Below are 18,823 nucleotides of genomic sequence, written 5' to 3'. Positions count from 1 at the left end.
CCTCCCACTATCCCCTAAATGTTAATTGGATTTTACTCAGTTTTAATAATTTTTTTGAGGTATGGGAGGAAAGAAGGGAATTTAGGTTATAATGGGATTTATATCAAGCATATTTGAGAGGGAATGTATTAGATAATAATTACCTGTTGAGTTCATAAAGATGTCTCCCTGAGATGAAATACTGAGTTAGTGGCTGTGTATTACTGACGCACTGGATGCTGGAGTTCATAAAACATGTATTTCCCAGGTTACTTAAGCCAGTGGCTCCTTTCTCTGTGGGAACTACAGCAAAACAAAACAAAACAAAACAAAAAGCCCAAAAAACTAAAACATAAGTCTAGTAGTTAATATGTCACAGAACACAGCACATCCTGTATTCAAAACAATCACTGAGAGCTTGTAATTTAAGAATTTAAAAATCATAATCTCAACAACCAAATATCAATCATGAAATACACAAAATTAATATTTTTATGTAAAATCATAACCTTCTAATATTTTCAGTTTTAAAAATATGTAAAATACACCAAACAAAGTAGTAACAGACTTGTCCTGTTTATATGCAACCTCTTTCCTGCATCCTCAGTTTTTTGTATATTTTCTAGATTTCATTTTTTTTACCTAGTTATAATCAACATGATTATGTGATTGTACCCTCTTCGCTTTGTATTAATTCCTGTAAGTGCTGCCACTTTCTATGTTTCTTTCTTTCTTTCTTTTTTTTTCCTTTTGGAGAATACTCTCCTATCCCGCTGAGGCTGGAAGCATATTGGCCACTCATGGGCCTGATGCCAATAACAATAGATAGGCCTGGGAGTTTAATCAGCTTGGTTTCCAAATTGGACTTGTTAATTTCTCCTTTGGCAGGATGATCCCCACCCTCTACCCCACTCCACTTCTCAAGGCTCAGCATATTAAAATTGGACTTAGTGTGGTCATGTGATATGTCTAGCCCACTTTAGCTCTGAACTCCTCAGCTCAAGTGACCAATCAGTCTAAGCCGCTCTAATAGCAGGGATATATAGGGATTATATATACAACTCCTGGATTAATATTTCTCTTTACTCATCATATCTGTCATTTCTTGTGGTATACATAATAATCTATTACAATCATATGCCAATGAACTGTTTAACAAGATCACAATTTTATCACTTGAGTTTTTAATTTTTGTTGTTATTATGAACCATATATTCCAATTATTTGTTGGATAAAGACAACTAGGTGGTTCAGTGGATAAAATGCTGGACCTAGAGTCAGGAAAACCTGAGTTCAAATCCACCCTCAGACACTTACTAGCTGTGTAATCCTGGTCAAGTCACTTAATCTCTGTTTGCCTCAGTTTCCTCATTTGTAAAAAAGGGGACAATAATAGCACCTATATCCCAGGATTGTTATGAGGATCAAATGAACTAATAATTGTAAAGTACATAGGACAGTACTTGGCACATAGTAAGTACTATATACATGTTAACTAAAATATTAATAATAATAATAATTACAGCACTTTGCACATCTTAAAGCACTATATAAATACTAGCTATTATTAAGGCTGCCAAAATATTTTTATACAAATGAATTTTTTTTTATCAGTAATATCCCTAGTTGAAACAATGGGATCATTGGTAAAGGTATAAACAGCTTTTAAAGTCTTATATCATTCTATGCTGCTTAAAAAAAATACTTGTGGATCAAGCAACAAAAGCTTTTATACAGACTTGCTAATTCTAAGCTTTATAATTTTAAATTTAATTTTATCTATTTATGCATATAAGATGGTATCCTATATTGCTTTAATTAGCATTTTTCTAACTATTAAAGAGTATGTATATTTTCTCATATAGCTATTAATAATTTTTTGTATCATATCAAAAATTGTCTGTTTTTATCTTCTGATCATTTATTTGGTGATGGGAATGGGTCTTATTCTTATAAACCTGTATGAATTTCTTATATAGTCCAACTATTCCTTGGATACTTTAATATTTCATTCAGATACCAAACTTTTATCAGAAGTATTTATTGCCAAGATTAGCCTCTCCATAACAGAGTTTTCCCTTTTATACTATATGGATTACTTTTGGTAGTATGAGACCTCTTCTGTAGGATTATGGTATTTTTATATGGAAGGGAGCTTAGAGACAATTTAGTCCAGTCCTCTAATTTAACTGATGAGGAAACTCAGGTCTACATAAGTTAAATGACTTGTACAAAATTATAAGAGCAAGTGAGCAGAGCTGGCTTTGAACCAAGGTCCTCAACTTGAAATCCGTGTTTCACCACATAATCATCACACCCTGGGTAAATATAAAAACTATTCTGTGGGCTTCAAGCTGAAAGTGATTATGTTCACTGAATAGCTTGGAAACAGAGCTGCAGAAAGACATTTTCAGGGAATGAAAAGTTGGTGAATGACTGGAGGAAACTAAAAGACAAGTAATACTGGCACCCCACTCAAAAAAAAATTTGGCATAGAATCTGTGAGGATTATGTGGTGAAATACGGTATACCACAGCTGAAGAGATTTGTATATAATCAAATGCCTTGTATTGTTCTTTATAAATTTCTTTTTTTTTATAACTGTGATGAATAATATTCTAATATCTTCTTTTTATTATTTAAAATTTTTAGATCAAAGATCTGTCTGGAATTTATTTTAGTATAAGATATGAGATTTGGCTCTGGCTCCCCTTTTGTCATACTATGTAATTATCCTAACAATTTTTAAAATTAAGTAATAATAAAGAGACAGCCAAGTGGTACAGTGGATAGTACACAAATCTTGGAATGTGAAAGGCCTGAGTTCAAATCTTGCCTGAAGACAGTTAACAGCTTTCTGACTCTGGGCAAGTTATTTAACCTCTGTCTGCCTCAGTTTCTTCATCTGTAAAATGGGGATAATACAGTTATCCTTTCCACATCACTATCTTCCCCATCGTGGTTTTGATATAGCACAGGTTGGCATGAGAAATTAAATGGGAATTTTTACCTTTACTATGTATACTATATTTCTTTTAAATAACATGTTGGGGTCTTTTTTTTTTTTGGCTCAATTCCTAATCTCTTTGCTTTTAATAGGTGAGCTGAATCCAATTATAGTCAAAGTAATAATTTTAAATTTGCCTATCATAACATTTTGTTAAATTACATTCATTTTTATCAAAAAGGTATATATCATACTTTGCTAACACTAATTATTGTAAGGATTTTTACAACTCAGAGAAATGAGCATGGACCACAAGTGGTCATCCTCCATTGCCTTTTCTGCAGCTGGAGCCAAAGCTCCTCACAAAATCCATGAGAAAAAATATTTTTGCACTGAATTTGCTGCAAAGTCTTTAGTGGGCAGTGTGTATAATCCATATTATTTTCTGCCCCAGATTCAGTAATCACTTTAGTAATTAGTATTTATTAAAGTAAATTAGCATTTAGTAATTAATATTGCATTTACTTTTCAATAATTCACACATCACTCTTCTTAAAAATGGATGACATTCAAGGCAAAGATTATGTGGCTGATTTAATAAAAAGTGAATTCAATTTCTAGGTGTAGGAATTGTTACTAATTTCAAAGCAGGAACTTTATCTCTTATCTTTGTATTTTCCTTGGCACCAAGGACAGTGCCCTTCATATAGCAAATACTCAATAAACATTCCATTTAAAACAAAATGCTGCATCAGAAGTATATATATACAACTGTTTATAAAAATGAAAAAGCTAGTTTTTTCATGGCTTCTAACTCTATAGTCTTCAAGAATGGTAGAAAAGTATAAACAAAGTAATAAACCAGTTTAACATTATCTAAATGTACTATGGAATCAATCCATTATAAACACCAATTTCTTACCCTCCTTTCATGCAGATTTTAGTTTACATGTTAGAGACATTAAACACACCAGAGACTTACCTTTGTGTCTGTCTATCTTACTACTATTTGCTATAAATGACATCTCTTCTGGCCAGCTCATATCTTTGTTCCGCACTAGAAAGAAAAAGATATTAATGCATTCATTCCTCATGTACTCTAAGTCATGCAACTCAATCCCCTACATGGGAGAGGAGATAAAAGTTTCCTTTCTCTAAATCAATCTATACCTTAAAAAAATGACAAAAATGGAAAATAAAGTAAATGTTGGCAATGGGAAGTTATTTTTCATTTTCATTTCTTTCTACTTTTGTCTGTACTGTTGGATATGGTACAGGTATTTAAGTTAGGGTTAATAATGAACTATACAATGAACTAAATGCTAAAAATAAAATCAGCATTATATCTATCTAAAAAAGGGGTTTAAGCTGAAAAGTAATATTTACACTTTACCTTAAAAACACATTACTTTAAGTGTCAATGTGTGAGGTATTGTACCTGCCTATCTTAATATAAACACTTCCATGTAGCAAGCAGGGAGCAAAGAATGGGTTGCTTATTTGTTTAATACAATCTGAAGGAAAAAAGATAAAAGTAAGTCTGTTGGTTGCTGGTCTGTATGGATGCAATGCTAGTAAGCTTACAACAGATCCCCTTATCCCTGAATTCCAAGAAATCCAAAAATCTAAAACCTCAATAAATGGTTGCTGGCATTTTTCAGGCTAACAGGAATTAAATCATCTGTCAATCTTCAAAGGACATCTTATCTGAATGTGTCTGTTTTTTAAAAAAAATTTTTTAATGTATCTAGCTATCTGCCTGGATATTTAATATTAAGTTTCTAATTAAGCATTTACTTTTTACAGAATCCAGCAAGAGCTGCAAGAGGTATTTTTTTTTCAAATAATAAAATTTTCTGTAATTTATTTTTAAAAACCTGAGAAGTATTTTTAAAGGTTTGCTCTAGGATCTCATGTATTTTAGAAATTTCTTTAACATAAGAAAATTACCAACTATAAATTAATTCTCTTGAAAAATAAGATAAAATAACATGCTGAATAGGAAGAAACCTTGGATCCTTATACTTCCCTTGTCCCACCCTCAATATCAACATGTTGTAGGCTTCTACCTTCAATAACTAAGTGCTGTTCATCCTGAATTTTCAGATATTCTAACATATGGTCTTCATCATCCAGAAGAGTAAGGTAGTTCTGTAAGAAAAAGGAAATTACTTTTGAAGATTTCTTTATATTTAAGCATAATCTCTCCTAATGAATGTGACCATTTAAAACTTCATTCACATAATTCTAGTCATAGAAATCTGATACAACATAGTTGCATACTGCTGTTTATGTGAGAGCAAGTAAGTTATTTAGTCTCTATCTCTGTGTCTAAAACAAAAATCACATTGGAAAGCATCACAATATTTATAATTCACCATATACAAAGTCAAAGTTCACTCTGATTTTGATTGAAAAAGAAAAATGTACAGAAATCAAGTTTAATCAGATACTCAAAAGTAAAAAAACTACACTAAATGTGATGTACTCTATATAACAACAACAATAATAACAGACATTCTCTTTAATAAGTTACTTCCTTTCACACTTTTAAAAACACACAGCTTGTTAACTTTTAAAAGGAAATCAAAGAAAGGTGACCAAAGGAGGTGAAAAGAAAAAAGAACTAAAAAGAGAAGATTTAACAAGTATATTCATGCTCAAATATAAGGCCTACTCTCCCTAGGCATTACAAAACATATCACAGAATGTCAGAGTTGGAAAAGACTGAAGTGGGCAGCTAGTTTGGCCCATACACGAAAAAGAATTCACCTTGTAACATATCTGAACAAAAAGATATCCAGCTTTCACATGAAGACTTTCAAGGAGGGAAAACCTACTACCTCTAGAGGAAGCCCATCTAATTAATTATGGATAAAGCTAATCATTAGGAATTTCTTCCTTACATCAAACCTAAATGTTCCTCTTTGCAACTTCTTTCTAAATGTTCCTGGTTCTGTCCTCCGGAGCAAATAGACTCATCTTCCTTCCATGAGACAGTTTTTCAAATACCTGAAGACAGTTATCATGTCTCCCTATTCTCTCTAAGAGTCTTCTTTCTCCAGGCTTCAACTTATCATAATATGGCATGAATATAAGGCTCCTCATTATCTTGGTTGTCCTTCCTTGTACATTTTACAACATATCAAGTTCTTTAAACTAAAATGCTCCAGAAGTGGTCTTTCCAAAGCAGACTACAGAGAAAGGACTACCATCTCTCTATTGCTGGGAGCTATATCACTCTTAAACAATACCCCTTGGCTAATTTTTAAAACAGACACTTTTAATAGCCTCAAGTGTCATTTGGCAAGGCCTAGATGACAGGTAAACCTATGTATATATTCAAGTTCTGGTTCAGGGTAGACACATGCTACAGAATGAGAACTATTATGAACAAAAACCTTAACCCTGTGAATCTTGGATCTCATTCACCATCCACAACTTCAAGTATTGCGTCTATTTGTAATTTCCAAATATTTATCTTTATTCCTGATCTCCAGAGCCCCCCATTTCCTAAAGAAAACTTAAACTCATCATTTCCTCTCTACAACCTGTTCTTCCTCTTAAATTCTCTCCTTCTATTAATGATATCACAATTCTCCTAACTACAAAGGCTTAATCCATAAGAATTGCCCTTAACCCTTTCTATCATTCCATAAGTTGCTGAATCCTTTTCTACCTAAAAAATCTCTCTCATATTCATTACATCTTTCACTCTTTTACTGCCACCATCAGCCTAGTTCAGGCATTATTATTTCCCTCCCTGACTACCATTCTTGGTCTCCCTTTTTCAAGTCTCTCCTCTAGATGGTACTACTTCTAAATTCTGCTGCCAATAATACTTCACACTGCACCAGTCCAAGCATGTCACTGCTCTGCTCAAAAACATCTGGCCTTATCCAACTACCTACTCCTAATAAATGATGATAATTATTATTACAGAATAATGGGATGAGATTCAATGATTCCATCTCTTCCACTGACAGGTAAGACTGGCAGGCCTTTCCACTTGCACTGCCACTGACTTCCAACATTTTCCAGACTTAACCATTTTCCCTGACTCTAAACCCTTCAGTCCTGTGGTACTGTTATTTCACTTATTTATGTAACCTAAGGACCCCAAGGGCCTCTTCATTTGCCCTGCAATGGAATCTTCTTTTACATGTTGTCCCCTCCAATTACGAGAGCATGCTCTTTGATATCAGGGGCTGTCTGGATTTTTCTATTTGTATCCCCAGAACTTAGCAAAGTGCTGGATACATAGTAAGTACTTAATAAATGTTCATTCATTCAATAAAATATAAATTCTTTATCTCTGCACTTAAGGCCCTGTATCATCTCATACTTTCATAGTCTTATTTCCTAATACTTTTCTTCCTGAAGAGAGAGAGAAGGCAAAACAAAGTGGGAGGGTGGGAGGCTGCCAAGCCTAAATAGACAACTTGCAGTTTCCAAATCTTGTCTTACCCTCTCCATCTCTGCAAGTGCACATATAAACCTTAAAGCTTAGAACAACAGATTGTCCCACCTCTGGTCTCTTCCCAGTGAAATCCTTTTCCTTAAGAACAGTAATGATTTTCATTTTTTCATTTTATCTCTAGCATCTCATACATAGTTGATGACTAGTAAATATTGAATAAATGTTTTTAACACGTGACATGGTTGATTCATAACCACCTTTACACATTCTTACCTCACTATTGTATAACCACAGGCGCATGTCCTCCTCTTTGATGCGTAACCTCTGAGACAGATACTCATGAATTTCTTTGATGGTTTGCATCCTACTAAAACAGCCTGTGTAGGCTAACACTCGCTTTAAAGGAGCATTGGGAGAAGGCACATTCCCTGTGGTCATCATAATCACAATAAAGAAAAAATGCAGGTGTCAAAAAATATTCATCTCAACAATTAAAATATTAGCTTAGGAAACAATAATCACAAATGAGAGCTCCCGGATGAAAATATTTCATGCATGAGACAAAAGTTTTAAGTTGAAGACAGACACAGGGGAGGAGACTACACTTTCAAGAAGTGGACAAAAGTCATACCTCTGGAAGAGAAAACAACAGAAGCCCCAGGGTATTTTTAGTCTAAAAAACATGCAGTATCAAGGCCTAAAGAAATACGGTACTGCTTGGAAGCTGTATTTTCTTCCTTAAGACTTTGGCTAATGCCTGAAAAAAATAAATAGGGCTGACTTAAGTCACACTTTATCAAAATAAGTCAAATTTCTAGTAACATTACTCTTCTAAATTGCTTAACTCCCTTCTGGAATAGTAAAATCTTATGGGAATGGAAAATATTATTTAAAATTAAGGATGTTTGGTCCTGATCTGGGTATATAGTATACTTTGTCTCAAGGGCAAAATGAGAAGTTCTCTTTACAATATATCAATCCTCAATTGCTACGGGAGGAAGCTTGGTATAGTGGAAAGGGTACAGACTTTGGAGTTAGATGAACTGCCTCTGCCACTTACTACTGTGTGACATCAGGTAAGTAGTCAGGTAGCCCAGTTTCTTCCAATGAGAAAGTTGGAACAGATGGCCTCTGAGGTCTAGATCTAAGAAGAGATGGCCTCTCAGCTCTAGATCGATGTTCCTAAGTGAATGACTGACATGATACAGTTTCAAAGGAGCTTGAGGTGAAAATACAATACAACAATAATAGAAAAAAAAAACTTCTGAGGACTACCCCAAGCCTAGTCGGGGACTTGAAAGGAGGAATAGTGGAATGAGTTAAGGCAAGATTTTGACAAAAAGTTAGAGAAAATCACATAGGTTATTAAACTTACAATGAACACCATGTGAAATAGCTACATTACTAAAAACCTTTCTTAACAAAATCTAGCCTGATACTTAGCCTCCAAATAGACAAAAAACAACACAGATAATAAATAAAAAATAAAAAGTAACAAAATTTATTACACCCCTTTGAAGATTAATTTTTCTACAACTGAAAATAAAAATATAACAACACATCAGTGCTGTCTTTCTTGAAGATGACTATGATTCCAGTTTCTGATTCGTACTATTAATTCTTTAATTAGCCACATTAACGCTGTACCCAGGTAAAGGTTCCAGCAGTGGCACTAGCTAGCTTGTCCAATGAATAGCTAAATAAATAAGGGGAAAACTGAGGAAAATTGTACCCGAAGCATACATATCATATACTTTTCTTAAAAGAATTCACTTGTATGAGATACACTGCCACAGCCTTTTCTGTAATGAAGAGTATGACTAAGTCATAAACAGCAGCAGTGTTTAACACCCACAATCTCAAAAGGAACACAATAATCAAATAAACAACAATAATAAAATGGAGTGAGAGAATGATGAATGCTATAGTAAAAGGAGCAAAACCAAATTTAAAAATTTCTCAACAACAAAAAATAAAGCACTCCTTTTACCTTCAGAGAGCAAAGGATAACTTCTTAAAGAAAAAGAGCAAATCTCTGCAATTATAGATGAGAGGATTAGTTATAAGATTACAGCAAGAAAGCAAATTCTTGTAAACTTCAACAAGATTAATAATCAATTTAACAAATAATTAGTGCGGAGCAAAATTTTGAATTAAGAACAAATTTGGCACATCAGAACTATCCATTAATAAGAATAAGAAGCATTTTCCAATGTCCACACCAAACAATCTCCATAGTCATAAGCCAAATACTCAAAATTATTCGGGTGCTAGATAGTTTCAGTAGCAAAACTCTTCAAGCAGGCAGCCACTGATTACATGTAATTTCATGCCTTTGGTTGGCTTCCACTAATCTAGCAGAATTTATAAAAGCAGCAAAAATCTAGGATCAGCACAAGACTTGTAAAGAAAACTTACTAAAGAGCAATACTGTAAATGCCTAATTTCTATTCTAGATTGATAGCAAAAAATATAGGATTATATTATGTGCTAGAGAAGGCCAATGATATCCATTTAATTTGAGAGAAAGTTTAATGAAACCATAATTTGTCAAGAATATATAGTAGAGAACAGATTTTATTGATGCCATTTTACTGTTTCTCTTCATTTCACTTCTTCTTAAAGGCAAAGTTTAATATAATTGACCTTCAAAAGGGATGGCATATATAGAGGGGCCTTTACATAAAATAAGAAAGTCACTTCTAAATAAGTTTTACATAAATAAAGTTATCATGCTCTGGAGTTTCCAGGGTTGGGATAGCATTGATTGCACTGTATTCAGTTCAAAAGAAGTTTTCCCCTTATATTTAATTTTACTGTTGAATTTTATTCCATAACATGAATTCCTGGTAATGGAGAAAAATCCAAAGTCTGCCAACTCAATACAAAAGGATGCTCCATAATACAATTGTTTTCACAACTTTAGAATAACATACATTTGGCAGGGTGAATAATAAAAGTAAATTATGCCTATCACTGATATTAAAAATTCAATATTATAGTAAGTAGACACAAGGATTGTTTTTCACAGGAACCCTTTGACTAAACAAAGAACCTTGTGGCTATATGACCACCAGACACAAAAATTAAAGGGTTAGATGGTTGTTTACTGTTGTTTCTTTAATGTAAGAATGCCAGTAGGAAGTGTGCTGATTTTAACCTTAAACAATAGCAAAGTTAGTATATATTGAATCCCAGAAATTAAAATGGAGAAATATTTACACAGGATTATGATAAGCTTGGGAATTTAAAAAAATAAGTCTGGTCACTTCCACTGTCACAAACGTGTCCTTTCACCTCTACAATACACTGGAATTAGTGCTTTTTTGCATATTTCTAATCTATAATTTTTTTTTAAAAAATCAACTCAATATGATGAGAGGTCTAAGAGAATGCACTATATTTGTTTATCAATGACAGCATATCTTTCAAGTTTAAGAACAGAACTTTTCTCAACCTAGACTGTTATCTTGTTAATCTGACTAATGTTTAGACTGATGAACAACAAAACTGATGTTGTTACAGATTCTTAACTATCATCAGGAAATTATTGTAGGTGTTATCCTCAGTACTTAAAAGTGCTACTGCCAAAGGGATTACCGAGCTATGCATATGGGTAAAGTGGAAAAGTTTTAAGAGGTTAGGGACCGTTTATCACAATAATGACTGCAGAGGGGAATAATAATAGCATTTTTATAGCACTTTAAGGTTTGCAAAGTGCTTTATAAATATCTCTTTCGATCTTCACAAGAACTTTTGGAAGGTAGGTGGTATTATTAAGAAATATTTAAGTGCTTATACAAACTTGACCCTGTTTCAGCTTTGTTTCTGCTGTACTTCCTATTCTACCTAACTCATACTTGTGCATGATCTTAGATCTAAGCCCCATATATTAGAGTATTTAATGATTTTGCATGAAAGCAGATGGGAACGCATATCAGCACAGTGGCACCAGACTTGGAGCAACTTGCTTTTCACTTTTGAGAAAATGTACTGTATTCTTGCTGCATTCTTAAGTTACCTCTAGGTAAATGTTGAGGAAACATTCTCAGGCTCATCATACCCATATTCACCCAGATGTTGGACTGCTGTGTCCGGGTGGCAGGTTGCTGTCTCAGAAAGAGAAGATAACGAGGAAACAATTCTAGCTCTGGGAGGTCCGTTTTGCTATTCTTGATCACCTGGTATTTTGAAAATTAATATAAATGAGCATCTGCTACTAATGAGAATTATAAGCAAATTAGACTTTATACATAATTAAGTAGGGGATAAAGACCATCTTAAACAGGCACTGAAAGAAAGCCTACTTGTGGGGTGGAAAACCACTGGTACGATAATCCCTTCTACCCTTTTATTACCCTTTCCCTTGCAGCTTGTTCCAAGTATTAAGTGCCAAGGGGAAACTGGCATCCAGGATTTGCCTGGTTCTGATTTAGGGTACTTTTTTTCACCTCAGGATCAAGATGAAATGACTCTTTAAGGAAAGGTTACAAAAGGTAAGAAATGGGAAACAGGTTCGTCTAAAGAATAGAAGATGAAAAAGACGGTAAGGAGAACTAACAAAAGCTACCGTCAAGGGGTAAAGGGCAATAGGATCTAGATATGAATTCAAAGATGTTTCCATGTGAAGCTCACTTTTTGCAGAGATGGGACAGGAGTATTCTGATAATGCTAATTAATGAACAAGGGCCAATAACTCAAACAGGGCATCTGCTACTGATGACTGAGTGACATTTAGAAAGGATAAGGGAAAAACAACATGTGAAAGCATCATGGGAATAGGAAAAGAATAGAATGAAGTTTTACTAAATTTAATGTCCTCTACTGAGGTTAAGTGAGGCAGTGGTGGAGGGTGCGATGAAGAGGAGTGAGATTTGAGTTATGCATCTACAGAAAGGCAGTTTCTGACAGATTTTACCAAGGGTGATAGAGATTCAATAAAAATACTTAGATAACTTTATATTTCCTCTAAGTTACTCTAAGACTCCAGATAGCCACAAAAGAGAAGCAAAAGCAGGCACCAGAAGTCAGTGTTATTGCTTTGTCAAATTCAAGTCATTTATCTGTGATATTTATTGAGTACCTACCACAGGCTGTGCACTGTTTATGATACTAAATTATATAACATAAGGTTCCTGACTTGAAGGAGCTTACAGTTTAGGTGTGTACACCACATACACAAATATCTACAATATGACTGTATTAGTTTCCTAGAGGAACTCTGACTTAAAAACATCTATTCCTATTCCTACAAAATTCTTTATCCTTTGTGGTAACATTTGAAACATACTTACAAATGCCACAAAATAAAGTTTTTTAAATAGATAACTTTCTGCTTTAAAGGAAAAAAAAAGTTTTTCTTACACATATAACCTTTTATCCACCAAGATGCTAAAATATCATCCTAACCTATGCCACTAAGATACATCACTACAACTGCTGGCACAGCTGACACAGGTTTAAGAGACGAGACATGAGATTCCCCCTAAGGCTCAGTGGTACAATGGCAAAAGCAACAGTTCTAGATTAAGAGGACCTGGGTTCAAATGTGACATCTGAGTTTTAATTCCTATGTGACTTTGGGCTGATGTTCACCTTCCAGGGCCTCACCTTTTTCATTTGTAAAATAAGGGGGTTGGACTGGTATCCAAGGTGTTTTCCAGCTCTAAATATATGATGTAGGATCTGCAAATTGATTACCATTAGATGGTAATTTTGGTAGGATGATGTCAATTCAGGATTTTGTAATGACAGGAAGATTAACATCCCAAATCTTGCAAACTGAAGTCCTACAAAATTTCTAATAGCCACAAATGACCGTGTATTTTCTCTTTCCAGAGAACTAATGACTCCTTTAACAGTTCATTTCTGAATATCATGAGGAGACACTAATGAGTGATAGAAAGAGTGCTATAAACTAAAGCATCAGGATTGCTTCTTAAACTATTTTGTATGTTAAATTTTCTACACTCTGTCAACAGAATCACTCAATATATGAGTCTTTTCAACTTAACCTCAAATCTATAAATTCATCTCAACTCCTCTTCAGAACAATGTATGCTAATGAAAAATCCTCCTTTCCTTAGGCAAGCATATGCACCTGGAAAACCACCCTAATTACTCCTAATGTTGTAGGCAGAATTTTGGTAAACCACTATTACTATAAAATCTTCAGGAATCAAACTACATAATAGCATACCTCTGGCAGAATCTGAACTGCTAATAAAGTAGTTTTGTAATATAACATGTTTTACTTTCTATGATCTCACAGGATCTCATAAGCAAATTATAGATTGCACTAGTGAACTCTTCAAGACAAAACCATTTCTATTTTTAGCTACTACTATGTTACTATTCTCTTCTATGTACTTGTTATAATGTCACCCAAGAGACCTAGACAATAGATTCAAACAAGTCCTTTCATTTACAAACCATTTTTTTCCCTTTCCAAGAAGTACAAAGATGAGTATTATTCGTTTCAACCGGAATAAGGCATTTTATTCAGAAATAATATTGATGTTTAGTATTCCTAAACTTGGGAAGGCATAACATGTTCTTTTCTATATTCTTTTGATTTAGGTAAGTTCTTATTTCTTAAATTTAGAGAAAAAGACAATGAATACCATTAATTTGTCAAGCCAACCATTATAACAAGTAGAGGCTAACATGACTTAATGAAAGGAATATTTACTTGATACTCTCAACACTAATACAGCCCTTATTTTTAAGATCGCAAGAACAGCGTGAGAAAATTCAGACACTAATGCACTGTTGGTAGAGTAGTGAATTGATCCAACCATTTTGGAGAGCAATCTGGAAGTATGCCCAAAGGGCAACCAAACTGTGCATAATACCCTTTGATCCAATAATACTACTATTAGGTCTCTATCCCAGAGAGATCATAAAAAAGGGAAAAGGGCCTACATGAACAAAAATATTTAAAGCAACTCTTTTTGTGGTAGCAAAACACTGGAAATTGAGGGGATGCCCATCAATTGAGGAATGGTTGAACAACCTGTGGTATATGAATGTAATGGAATACTACTGTGCAATAAGAAATGATAAGCAGGTGGATTTCAGAAAAAACCTAGAAAGACTTATATGAACTGATGCAAAGTGAAATGAGGAGAACCAGGAAAACTGCAACACTGTGTGATGATCAACTATGAATGACTTACCTCTTCTCAGCAATACAATCATCTAAGACAATTCAAAAGGACTCATGCTGGAAAATGCTATTTATATCCAAAGAAAGAACTGGTGGACTCTGAATGCAAATCGAACCATACTACTTTCACTTTCATTTTTTTCATTTCCACCCCCCCCTTTTGGTCTGTTTCTTTTTTCACATGACTAATAGGGAAATACGTACCATTTTAGGAAGAGGGGAGGAGAAGGAGGGAGAACAATTCAGAACTCAAAATTTTGTAAAAATGAATGTTAAAAATTGTCTTTACATATAACTGGAAAAAATAAAATACTATTTAAAATAAAGAAATAGCTAATTAGAGAATCTAATTTGGTTACCCCCCCCAAAATCACAAAAACATAAGATCATAAAGTTAGAGCTGGAAGGGACTTCAGAGGTCATTGAATTTGACACCCTTTTTATACAGATGAAGAAACTGAGGCCTAGATGTTAAGTGACCTGCCCAGAATCATACAGTTAAAAAGTGTCTGAAGCAGGATTTGATCCCAGGTCTTCCTGACTCCAAGTGCAACACTTTTCATAATACACTTTTCATAACAAATATCCACCCTAAATGCAATATGTCCCCAGGGAAAAGAACAGGGGAAATATTTTTTGTAAAGATCAATGAAGGTTCAGAGATTCAATAAAAACATGTAAAATCTCGGTGCCCTGACATCAAATAGAGTAGAACTTGAAGAAAATAGGTTTGAGGAGAGAGGAATAACACTATGGTGACTAATGTCCATGTGGACTATCATGTAATTTATAGGATGTTATATCAAGCTTTTATTGTACATAACTATTACGGGAGTAGGAAGAGGGAGAAAGAGGCAATTTGATTAATGGTGCAATCCTACCATTTATACAGACTCCACTAAGAACTTCCTTGATGTCCTCAGCTGAAAATAATTTTTCCTTCCTCAAATTGTTTTTATCCAGGATGTGGCGTCTATCTTTTCAATGATCACATTCTACTTTAATTCATATACGAGATTCTAAGTAAGCTCCAAAAAGATATGTTATCCGTGATCTTTTATCTTTGTATCTCCAATGCCTTGCAGAAAAGGCACTAAACACATTTGCTGATTTAACTCACATTATACAAAACCTTGCTACAACAATATGACTATTGGTAGGTCTAGCCTGGATGTCAACACAAAGGAAGAAAGTTACTATATACCGAAACCATCTTGTTACAAGGTCATCTTCTCTCATCTACTGAGACAACTGTACACCAAGTACCCTCAGGACAGTGTTACAGTAAGCCCCTAGGGCACTAAGGAGTCACAAACAAATGGGTTTTTTCTTTTATTACCATAATTTAAAATGTTGGTAGAGACAGATCACTAATATTTTCATGTGACATGCTCTAAGTTCAAAGTCAAATGATAGTATGCCTTGAAAAACAGGGGCAAGGCAGAAGACAATTTAGTAGGTTCAAGTTTCTAAGATTTCTAGAACTGGAAACATTTACATACTATTGGCAAATTGCTTGTGTAATCTTCATTTTAAGAAGAAAAACGACAGAAAAACCACCAAGGCTGGAAGGGCCCTTAAAGGTATCTACTCCCTCCCCTCATTTTATAGATGAGAAAACTAGGGCCCAGAGAGGTGACAAGACTATCCTAATACAGTTGTGAATGGCAGAGTCAGGACTACAACTCTAGTCTTTCATGCCCCAGGCCAATGTCCCTGCCTAGATGCCAGAAAAAGACATTTCATAACAGTGTGAGCTCTAGTTCCTGCCACCAGTGTCTGTGTCTAATGGGAATAAAAGGGCTTGAGAAGGAAACTCTCAATTTTTACACACCAATATATAGCACTAAGAGTGCTACTTCAGTGAGGTGACAATGTGGTTGTATCTATAGAGAAACAGGAAAGCAAACAAAGCATCTTTTACTGACAGTTCCATTACCCATACTGGAAGAGCATGAAAAGAAACTAGTGGCTGTACTTACTGGTCTAGGAAGGGCCAAATTAGCTCCATACCAATGATAAAGCGCTCTCCATACAGGTTCGGGGACCATTTCATAATCTCTGCCATGGATCAGTTGTGGAGCTCGTTTCAATCGTCCCCCTTCTAGTGTTAGAGATGTAGCCTTTAGAAAGACAGACTATGAATGTTATTTTTCACCATGACAGGAGAAGATTGTTTTGTTTTGGGGGAAAAAAGATCAATTCAGATTCCTAAAGCTGGTTTCACACAGTTAAAGTGTTTAGTTTTTAGGGAAATATTTGGCTTCCAAAATAAATCACTTATAGTCACAAGGTAAATCATGGAAAACTTCAATCTGCGCATTTGCAAATAAGAGCAGACTATTTTTTGATGTAATTGAGAAACTTCTCAAAATTTAGAGTAGGCTGCATTTTCCCAATAGCTATGTCAAAAAGATCAACATATTTCCAGGGATAATATACTTAAGTAGCTAAAAGTCTTAACAAATTCTATTAAGGTCTTTAAATGCTCGTTCCAAAAACATTTCAGCTTACTGCCCAACTAAATAAATTGTTAACTTAAAAAATAATTGTCTTTATTTAAGATGCCAAATTCTTTACCTTCACTGGTTCTTGAGTTACCAAAGGCTGGTTATCAATAGCCCCTGGTTTCTGTGGATTGAGTTGTAGTAAGATGTTCCCATTGGATCCAAGTAAACACTGATTGTTATTGTCTGAAGTGTTATGTTGTCTAGCAAAACACATATCAGTCCCTGGGGTACCGGAATACAGAAAGCCTATGAAGGAAAGAAAGGATGGGATCTTTTCTTTTTTTTTAACTTTACTTTGAACAGAAACATGAAGATAAATTTAAATAGAGTTTTTCTAGTAATGGCAGCTTTACTGTCCAGGTAATATAGACTTAATGTGTTACGTCTATCTGTGTATCCACGCCAATACTGTCTTAGATTATTATAAATTTCTAGAAGGTTAAAACTATGAGTATGTTACCCTCTCTCTGGGCTATCTAAGACAGGGTGTGGCCTTTTGACTGAGTCCAAGCTTCACAGAACAAATCTGTTTATTAAGGGGATTTGTTCTATGAAGTTTGGATTCAGTCAAAGGGCTGCACTTAAGGACCAAGAGTGCCACATGTGGCCTCAAGGCTGCAGGTTCCCCACCCTGGGTCTAAGATATTGTAAGGATGAAATGAGAGATAACATATGTAAAGTATTTAGCAAATTTTAAGCTGCTATATAAATGTCAAAGATAAACAAAAGATGGCATGTCACAATGGCAATTTTTGTGTGATCTCAACACCTCACAGGGACAAATAAAAACATTTTCAATTGTCACTGTATTTTGACAAAACAATTCCCACAAATTTGTCAAAGATCTTTGCTGTCAAACATGAAGATGACCTAAGATACACTTGCCTGAGTATTAACTATAAGATCAATACAACCTAAGGGGCTAAATATTCCCATTTTTGTAAATTTTGGTCCCTAAAATCTAGGTCCATAGATTAATAGATTAACCTAACAGAAACACATTGTAATGTAAAGAGATGAGACTGTGAAAAGAAATCATAGCAAAAGACCATGCAAACTGTATATAAATAAAGATGTAATAAAGAATTTAAGAATCTTGTGGTTCAGCTGCTACATTTACAGCTACAACTGACTTTTGAGGATTATAGCCTGCTGTCCTATATTTTAGAATTTCTCAAAGTGTAGACTTCATTAACATATGACCCAGACTAAATCAAAGCAGAAACAAAAAATTACGCTTACTGTTGCCAACAGTCTCTGAGGCTTCCGATGCAGTAGAAATATTGTCTGACAACTTTTCTTCTGTGGGACTCATGTAATTGAGACTTCCGCCCATTCTTTCATCCCCCTGCTCCATGGGATGCACTGCTGCACTAAGTGAATTCTTCCCTCCATTCAGAACAGAAGCAGGCTCAATCACAACAGGGTGAGAATCCTAACCCCACCAAGATATGGAGGAGGGAGTGAAAAAAAACAAACAACTAATCAAATGACTTAGAATTATTAATCACAAAACTACTTATAAAACTCAGATAAGCAAAATGGGAGTCATTTCAAGTCATTCTTACACATAAAAATATTAATAAACCCTACAAGGGCAAGAACCCTATTTCTTTTGTACCCCCTGACCATATCTTATAGTTGGCCCTACATAAAGTTTCCTTCAAATTTTGATATTTCTTTACAGTATATAGAGCCAATCCCTTGTAAGCTGACTTCTGATCTCATCACTCAAATGAAACCGTATTTCCAAAGTTCTCAAATTGCCTATCTGATGTCTTTTCTCAGTCTCCATTCTT

At 34.5% G+C, this 18,823-nt stretch overlaps 1 protein-coding gene across 1 annotated transcript in view; it reads right to left on the bottom strand.

Annotated features, from left to right (window-relative positions):
* The window catches only part of USP32 (ubiquitin specific peptidase 32), a 263,795-nt gene that overhangs the window by 53,729 nt on the left and 191,243 nt on the right, over positions 1-18,823 (bottom strand). Inside the window, 8 exon segments of the mRNA XM_020991809.2 lie at positions 144-282; positions 3,909-3,983; positions 4,996-5,077; positions 7,620-7,774; positions 11,410-11,527; positions 16,497-16,637; positions 17,095-17,270; positions 18,267-18,459. Coding sequence (XP_020847468.1) covers positions 144-282; positions 3,909-3,983; positions 4,996-5,077; positions 7,620-7,774; positions 11,410-11,527; positions 16,497-16,637; positions 17,095-17,270; positions 18,267-18,459 — 1,079 coding nt within the window.

Source organism: Phascolarctos cinereus, unplaced genomic scaffold (genome assembly GCF_003287225.1).
Source record: "Phascolarctos cinereus isolate Bilbo 61053 unplaced genomic scaffold, phaCin_HiC Scaffold_5;HRSCAF=322, whole genome shotgun sequence".
In the NCBI taxonomy this organism is placed as follows: domain Eukaryota; kingdom Metazoa; phylum Chordata; class Mammalia; order Diprotodontia; family Phascolarctidae; genus Phascolarctos; species Phascolarctos cinereus.
The sequence above is the reverse complement of the archived record's forward strand: the minus strand, read 5'-3'. Positions and strand labels throughout refer to the sequence as shown.